At 33.3% G+C, this 9,700-nt stretch overlaps 1 protein-coding gene across 1 annotated transcript; it reads right to left on the bottom strand.

Annotated features, from left to right (window-relative positions):
• Positions 1 to 7,516: 7,516 nt before the first annotated feature.
• On the bottom strand, positions 7,517 to 8,654 carry LOC114174562 (transcription factor MYB106-like). Its single transcript, XM_028059396.1, has 3 exons — positions 8,522 to 8,654; positions 8,269 to 8,398; positions 7,517 to 8,165 (listed from the first exon to the last, which is right to left on the bottom strand). The coding sequence occupies exons 1-3, from the start codon at positions 8,652 to 8,654 to the stop codon at positions 7,517 to 7,519; spliced, it is 912 nt and encodes a 303-aa protein (XP_027915197.1).
• Between the last annotated feature and the right edge of the window lie 1,046 nt (positions 8,655 to 9,700).

The following is a 9,700-nucleotide window of genomic DNA, read 5'->3' as shown; positions in this document are numbered from 1 at the left end:
TCAAATTTGAATTTGTATTATGTTTATGTTGGACTTGGATGTATTATGAATATCTTGGATGTTTATCTTGGACTTGTGTTATGTTTAATTAGCTAAGTAACAATGTCTCATAATTTTATGTTTACTATTTCAATTCTAAATGAATTAAATGATATGTTGCACTAGTTGAAATGTTAATGAATTGGCACCGGAACAAGTTCAAGGATGTATTTTGAAACAAATTTTCACTTTCAAAATAATAGACATTTGTGTGGGCTAAGTTGATGCTACACCGACGATAATGCGTTAAATATTATACAATTTTTTTTTATCGACAAAGTATAAGTGTTTATATATATAGTGGAGTACTTGGGGTACTCCAACCCGTATACAAAAATATATATAAAGTGTTCCCAGTCATTCTACCTTTATATATCAAGGTTAATGACATGTACATTTGATATCAAAGATCCCTACCAACCAAACAAATAAAGGTGTTTCTATGACATCTATAACTCATAAAGTAATATAGATTTATGTGTGCATTGCTAGGGAAGCATATTCAATAAAGCATACAAGAATTGTGTTGCTATACTCCCTACGTCTTTCCACACCAATAATTTTTGTGGTTGGTTTACCATTCATCACTTTCTCTTAGTTATGATTCTAGGACTTTAATCAAATTATTCAACTGTCTTTGTTTCCATATAGAGGTTTCACATGGTGCTCTTAGAAACACACTGCATATTTCTTTCGTCACATCAATATCCCTCGTTCATTGCTTGTTGTTTTCTTGATTATGCCTTCGACCTGTGTTCATCCCAGTTGTGAGTGTTTTAGCAATCACCCTTTGACATTGTAATAACATGCCTTCTCCTTGTTTTGGGTAGTTTTTTATGGCCCATTCTTCCAGTCCCTTCTGCCCTTTATATCCAAACAAACCTGGAATATATTTGTTAAAATTCAACCCATCCCCCTCTCTCATGCCTTCCATCTAATCACCCAGCCCACAAATGTTCTTACCTTTGTAGTCCAATATTTCTATGATTTGCTATGTTATAGATCTGATGTAGGGTATAGGACACATGCACCGATCCGAAAAAGAGAATCTTACCTTAGTGCTTTTATGTTTCATCCATGCCCACACTCTTAGTTGAGCCATGCAAAATATTTCTTCTGCATCAGATATGGCGTTGCTAAACACAACATTGTTCCTATGTTTCCGTATACTCCACATGATAGTCACCGATACCCCCTTCCAAATTTCATTCCCTTTATGGTTGAGTTCCAATACAAGGAAATGTAGAAAGCTTTCGTAAGGCTGATTATAGTGGACATTCAAGATCCTTACCCATTTGTTTCACATGTTCCAAACTTTAGAGGCAACTTTACAATCAAAGAACAAATGACTTGCGCTTTCTTTTTGCTCTCCACAAAGGGCACAACAATAATTATTCAATAAAACTCTTCTACGTCTAAAGTTTACCTTTGTAGGTACTTCCTTTAACATAACACGCCATGCAAAAAAAATTGTTGATCGAATAACTTTAACCCTCCATAGGCTTTGAAAGAATGGAAGTTGTTCTCCATTGCAGATGTCTTGCATCTTTTCATATGTTGATTTAACTGTATATTCCTTATCTTCCCCATCCATCCACTATAAACTATCAACTCGTCTACTATCAATATTTATCCTCTCTAGGTCTATCATAAAAGATTGAAATAAATTCTTTTTCCATTCAAACCATTCTCTCCTCCATCCAAGATTCCATTCCCATTTATCATTTTCCCACTTCTCACATTCGCTTATGGTTCTTTCCTTTTTATTTGAAATTAAATATAATCTAGGGTAAGAATATCTAAGTGCTTTCTCCCCTGCCCATACATCTTCCTAAATATTTACAATATTCTTAGATTGCGTCGCATCATGCATGGGCTAAGCCAACAAATGTGTTTGAAATTTTAATATGTTCGTACTTGACCGATATATCAAGAAGCATTTGTGCGTCTGCATTTGGCCGACGAAAAATGGCTTTCCATCCTGGGCATTAGCGTGGTACGCATCATCGTTGCAGGACCGACACCATCTTTTGGCGTTCAATTTTCGCAGATGTGAAATGTCAACATTCTTGTAGTGTTTACGTTGCTTTTCACCACCATTGCCCAAAGTTCTCAGCACCATTAATCTTGATAGTACTTTAAAATTGTGAAAGGAATAGTTGATGGGATAGAGAAAATTTTGGAGATAGTAGAATATGGAAGTAGTGGTTGAAAGTGATAACTTATGTAATTATGAATGGTGTATTAGATGTTGTCTTACTTAAATTATATAGTTGGTACGTAAATTATATATTTAATAATAGAAAAAGAACTATATTATATAGTTGGTACGTAAATTAAAGTTTGATTCCAAACTCGTCTGCATATTTATCGAAAGTATCAAGTATCAGACCTTCCAATGCAGTGGCACATTTAAATAGTTTAGGAACTGATGTAACAGTATATCACTAAATATCTACGTACTTCCGTTTTTGCTAGTTTGACTATTTGCGGTCCTTTATCTTTTAAGTTTGATATTACCATTACCCTTAACAAGATTTAGCTTCAGGTAAATTGTGCAAAGAAAAAAAAAAATAAATGTACATTCAATACAGTCCTAATAACTATTCAGTGGTCTTGGTACAAGTAACAACGGATCATAAGAAACAAAAAAACAAAAAAACAAAAACAAAAACAAAAACAAAAACTAACAAAGCAATAATCAGTTGTTTCGTTTAAAATTGGTATATAAGGCAGAAATAAAGCTTTCCACTGAGGTCATGCTCTGTGACAGGAACGAAGTCATGCACATTATACTCAAAATAATTTCTTAACAAAATTTTTTTAACGAACTTTTGACAATATTGACGTCAAACACACCATAAATCTCCAAACCCATACTGCACGATTGTGCCGTCAAGTTCGTCAATTCTTGACGAATAAATGAATCAAACACACCATAAATCTCCAAATTCTCCAAATAAATGAATCACCCTCTTGAATTGCCTCATCCAAACACACCATAAATCTTTGTAATGAAATGTTTTGTTTGGATAGAGAAATTAAAAAGCATTTAAAATGCATGTATTTTTTTGAAGTATTTCAATTAGCTAAATTAGAAGAAATTCAAATGCCTTCAAAAAAGGTAGAATTTGAAATTCTTCTCACTTAACCTCATACTTTGTACTCAATCCTAAACGAACCCGGCAAACCCGACAACCATGACAGACTAGGCTGGCCATACGATTCAAACGGATCGAACGGGCCCAGCAGGCCCAACAACCCAATCGGGTTGGGCGGACCCAATGAACCCGACGGACCGGGTGATCTGATGACACATACAGGTCGGAAGGGTTTGACAACTCAAACAGGTCAGTCAAGTCCGACAACCCACACCCTTTGGGCGGGCTTGACGACCAAGATGGGTCGAGTGAGCTTAACGACCTAGTGGGGCCAAGCCGGGCCAATGACCTAGACGAGCCAAGTTGGGCCGGGTTGTGCCGGGCCAAGTTAACGAAATTGACGAGCACAACCGGCAGGTATGGGCCGTTATGCTTGTTTGGATCATCGGGCCGACCCAGACTATCTGGGTTTTTCAGCCAGCTCGGCCCGTCTGGGTTGTCAGGTCAGACCAATTTGGCTAAGTAATCGGATCGGCCTGGTCCATCTGGGTTGTTCTTACTCTATCTGGGTTATTCTTACTCACCAGTAATAGACATGGTTCTTATTGTTAAAATATGAAATATTAGTAAAGTTCTATAACTTTTTATCAAAAGATAAAAATACCTTGTCTTGTTTATAAACATGCTTATAGATATTCACCACACTTTTTAAATTAGTAGTAAAAAAATTAATTATTTCAAGTTTAGTATTGGAAAGGGCTGGAAAGTGAATGAATAGGTTGGTTAATTATTTTTCTCTCTACAATAATATTATATAAAAGATGTAAAGTAATTTCTTAATTTACTAATTAACCATTTTTATCTTTAGCATGTGTTCATTATCACTTTTAAAGTTAAACAAATAATAATAATTTTTATATATTGTCATGGTCTTATACTCTTGTTAATCAAATGTTACAAAACTGTAAAACGAGAAACATAAAATGTAAATTATATATGGAAAAGTTTGCATATAATTTATTTATCCGTCACCTAATTTAAGACGGTTCTAGAGTTTGATCAGGTGTGAAAAAAATTTGTACCCGCGGATATATGTGGATAAAATTCGCAACGAGTAGAAAACAAATATTAAAAATAGATATCCGCTATCTGCGGGTACGGATATTTTTGATACCCTCATGTTAATGAGGCCCATACAGGTATCATAGTATCTGTATCTGTGGGTATCTGTACCCGCTAAACTTTAATTCACAAAAATACCCTTATATATATATATATATATATATATATATATATATATATATTAGTAAAAAATAGGTATAATTAGTCGTATAGTACCCAGTTTGGGGCTAGGGTGTCAAATAGGTACTCGGTTTAAAAAAAGTGTCAATTGCATCCCAACTTTTGAAAAAGTGCTTCAATTAGGTCCCTTTCAGACAGAGTTGACTAATGTCGTTAGTCAACGTGCCACGTGTCAGTCTTTGTTTTTTTTTTAATTTTTTAATTTTTGAAAATAAAAATAAAAATGCCACATGTCAAGTCCCTTGTGTGACATGTGGCATTGTCAGTGCCACGTGGCAGTTTCATTATTAGATGTCATTATGTTGATTTCGATTTAGTCCCTATATATGTCTTTTTGTTTCAATTTAGTACCTAAGTATGTTTATCTGATTCAATTTTGTCTCAATTTTTTTTAATAATTAAAATATTTTTGTAATCCATTTTTTATAAGATTAAAAATAATTAAGTATAAATATTTTTACAAAATTAAGTACTAATATTTATATTGTTCCCCTCAATTTCAAACCAAATTTATTATTTATATAAATGTTAAACTAATATTTTTTATTAATAACGAATTTTTAACATATTACTTTATTAATTACTTTTTTATTAAGTATTCATGTTTTGTTAATTTTTTTTAAATAAAACAATATTGTCTCTTACTAATTTTGAACCAAAATTTCTATTGGTTTGAATGTTATACTAATTTTTTTGATTATTAAAAATGACTTAATAAAATTACTTTTACCACTAAATTTTAATATAAATATCAAATACTTAATTTTTGTTCAACTTCTATACTTAATTACTTTAAAATGAATTTTAATTATTAAAAAAAATTGGGACAAAATTGCCTTAGATACACATACTTAGGTACTAAATTGAAACAAAAAAACATATATGGGGACTAAATCGAAATCAACACAATGACATCTGATAGTGATACTGACACGTGGCACTGACAATGCCACGTGTCACACACAGGGACTTGACACGTAGCATTTTTTTTCAAAAAAGTAAAAAATAAAATAAAAAAAACCACAGACTGACACATGGCACGTTGACGAACGGTGTTAGTCAACCCTGTCTGAAAGGGACCTAATTGAAACACTTTTTCAAAAGTTGGGATGCAATTGACACTTTTTTTAAACTAGGTACCTATTTGACACCCTAGCCCCAAATGGGGTACTATACAACTAATTATACCTAAAAAATATTCTGACTTATTTTTTTTCTAAGTTGCACATCTTGTCTTTTGTCTTCATTCTTCCAACTTTCAAATATTGGTCTGTTGTCTTCTTCCATATGCACCTCTTGACATTCTTATCTTTCCTTTCTTTGAAATTAGGCATATACATCAAATCCTGTATAAACAGTGACGTTTATGATATGCTTGTTGTCAAATGATGAAATCAAAATAAGAATACTTTGCACGTGACAGTTGAGGTTTATTATATGTTTATTTTGTTTACTTTTCAGAAATCAATCGGAGAAAGTGGACTTGTTAATCAAATCACTAATTAAAGAATTTTCATTGTGTTGAACGTCATTTTATATTTACTTCTATAATTATTTGGACGTGTATGAACTTGAATTTATTTAAACTTTATTTAAAATTTATGACAGTGATGTATTTTATTTTATTTTATTTGAATTTATAATTAAATATTTATTTTTAAATAATTTTATAAATACCCACAGGTACCGTAGATATCCGTGGATATGAAAAAAATAGTCGGGTATCCACATAACAGATGTCCGACGAATATAAATATAAATACAGGACAAATATTAATTCAAACATTTAAGGTACGAGGAAACTACTATCCATACCCTACCCACCCAATTTACATCCCCGAGTTTTTTTCTAACTGTGACCTTACATTGCTGATTCCTTATAACACTGCGATGTATTATATGACATGCATACAAACATAATGATTGCTATTATCGCTACTTTCTGTTTCTATTTCTGCTACATAACTGTTGTCCTTCGTTCGGAGGCCTTGGTTGATCCTTTTTTCCACGATTTCTACGCCATATCCTCGGACCAACACTACACTTTGCAGATTTTGTCAGGTATATTGAGGTCTTCCCTGGATAAGATAATGTTACCCTTGAAATCCCTCTTCCTACACGCTGACATCTATATTAAATATATTATATATATTTAATGATGGAATAAGGCCAGTGTAGATAATAAGAGAAAGAGATAAATTATTTGTAAAAAGTTAGGATTATGAAAATATCAAAGATCAATTTTTTTCTTCATATATATATATGTCAACACGCTACCTCATCTGGGTATGAGACCTTCGCATCAATTATAGATCAGTTGTGGATGACATTATAGATAAATTCTAGTGGTTTCTAAGTTTGAGTCAGTAGAAACTGAATGCTTATTTTACAAAAACTGTTGTCTTAATTTTGATAGAAATGAATGTAGTTCTATTGGAAGGTTATAAATCATATCTAAAATGGGGAACATAATATTAGAGATGAATTTAGAACAAGACATTACATCTTTTCTGTGGTATCAAATAAAAAACAAGAAAAATACATAAATTACTATATCAATAATGCAAATGACGTCTTCCATGACTAACGCAATGTATGGCCAATAAGACTGAAACTAAAGTAGCATTGACTAAATGATAAGACTGTGTTAACTCTTTTAATTATGGAAAATGATACTTTAACAACCACACAAACACTTCCCAAAAACAATGCATACATACATCTCTTTTCATCTTGTGGTTTTCCATGAAAGTTGCTAAATACTATATAGAGATGATAGTAACATGCAACATCACAGTAAGTTCTTTTTTATAAGAAATATTTCATCAAAACTAAAGGAAACTGGATTTGAAGCACGATGAATGCTCAAGAATACAGCATGAGAACATGAGAAAACAAAAATATAATTATCTGTTTCTTGATAACAGAACCATCTCGCCGCCTATCGTATAAGAACGCATAAAGTGAGTGAGACACATACCGAGATACCCAACCTGATATGAAACTGAAAACCCTCCAAACAGAAGAAGCTACGAATCAAACATATTTTAAAAGAAACCGTCATATTAGACCTTCTAAATGGAAGTGGGTTCATAAAACAGATCTTCGATACTCTCAGACCTTGCTGTTCTAAATGCTTCCACAGCCACCATAATGTCATCATCTTGTAAGTTTGATACACAACCTTCCATTACCTTTTTACTTTGGCTACTAGCTCCCACGACATTATTATCACCCTTATATGAAAGTAAACTTTCTGTGTTCTTCATTTGTGGAATATTAGAAACTGCAGGAAGCGTGGGAATGCTCAAAGTGGACATAGATGACCGAAAATCATGATTTGTGGCAAGCACGAGGGCATACATGTTATACTCTGTGTTGTGTTCGGTGGATAGTGAATGTGATGAAAGACAAGGTTGAGTTGGAATCCTGCTTAAAATTAGCCCAGAGAGTTGCGAAGATCCAGATCCAACTTGCAACTTAGATCCTCTGGCTTCAGCTTCAAGTCGAGCACTCTCCCATTGAGCCACATGGCAGATACTGATGGCGTTCTTGGACTGGTCATGGCCACCATCGCAGACTTCAAACGTGTTGGGTTTTATTGTTTTGTGGGTAATGGGATCTAAACCCATTGTGATGAGTCTTTTCTTGATGTTGGTATTCCAATAGTTCTTTATCTCATTGTCTGTTCTTTGGGGCAGGTGAGCTGCTATGATTGACCATCTGTGTGTGTAATAGAGAAACATGATTAGCTTTGAGAAATATATGATAAAACATTTGATTTTTAAAATACTAAAGAACCAAAACCAAAAGAAACTAAAGTCACTTGTTTCCCAGAAGAGCATGAAGTTGAATAATGGTGTGATCTTCCTCTGGGCTGAAGTTTCCTCGTTTGATGTCAGGTTTGAGATAGTTAATCCACCTCAATCTGCAACTCTTTCCACATCTTTGAAGACCTACATATAAATCATACATGTATGTAACACATAAAATGGGAGATTAGAACTTCGATTCCTCAATATCAAGAACATGCGCACTCATTGATCGAGAAAAAAGGTATACAGAAGTTGTTTGATTACCCGCTATGGCAGGCACTGAACGCCAGTTACCGTGGCCATGCTTTCGAACGTAGTCGAGGAGCTTCTTGTCTTCTTCTGGTGTCCATGGTCCTTTCTTCAATCCTACCTTCTCACAGCATGGCACCCTTCCCATTTTTAATGGCAAACTGTTGTAAGGTAACCCGAATCGGTCCTTGTTTAGGTTTTTACGCAGTGCAGGCCAAGAGTTAACATATAGAGACATAGAAGGATATATCGGAAGGGTACAGCAATTAGGTGATCGTTACTATAATACGTATAAATACCGTACCCTCTATGAAAACCTTTATGTTAAATATTTATCTGTCGTCTTTAAGATGGGTCAGGATCAAAGTGGTAGGTCCCTTAACTCCCTATACCCATTTCCTTTTCAGCTCTTGTTCTTTTTTATTTTAAAATGTTCATATATATAGTATTTACCAGTTTATCATGTTTTCTTACTTTTTGTTGTTATCCTTGAGTATTCGCTCGCCTACAGTTAAGAATACGTGTCAGAGATCTCAAATCTTTAATTTCATTTGATAAAAGTATATATATATATATATATATATATATATATTTGTAAGATAGAATTAAATTTATAAGTTTATCGAGATTTAGAGTTTAGTAGTATTGTGTCTTTTGAGTGAGGATGATCAGAAAGATTTAACACCAATGAACATGAGCTTAGTCTATATAAATAATTGACATCACTCTTAATTCAAAACCTTACGACAATTGATTTATGAACCTTGATTCTTATATGGTGTTCAACTTTCTCAATTTTACTCGATGTGAGACTTAGACTCATATTTGAATTTTAAGCACCTCTTATCATACCCTCCTAAAACATTTAGTCAACTAACTTCACTCTGAATTATCCAAAATAATGCACTGATAAACTGAATAATCCCTTTTAAAAAAATAACGGCTTAAGCCCTCCAATTTTAAAAGGGGTTATATTTTGACATTAAGCAAATGCTTATAATGAAGTAGAACCTAAAGGAGTACTTTTTTTCACAGGACTATGTTGCTATATACCCTATCTGTGGCATTCGGACAGGTTTATGTTCCCAACATCACATCCATTGAAATGTTCATTATCACTTATAGTTTTGCCCTAATGACAATCAATAAAGTATATAATATTGATGCATGAATTATATTATAACGAATTGTGGT

This window comes from Vigna unguiculata, chromosome 2, assembly GCF_004118075.2.
Source record: "Vigna unguiculata cultivar IT97K-499-35 chromosome 2, ASM411807v1, whole genome shotgun sequence".
In the NCBI taxonomy this organism is placed as follows: domain Eukaryota; kingdom Viridiplantae; phylum Streptophyta; class Magnoliopsida; order Fabales; family Fabaceae; genus Vigna; species Vigna unguiculata.
This window is presented reverse-complemented; position numbering and strand designations above follow the sequence as displayed.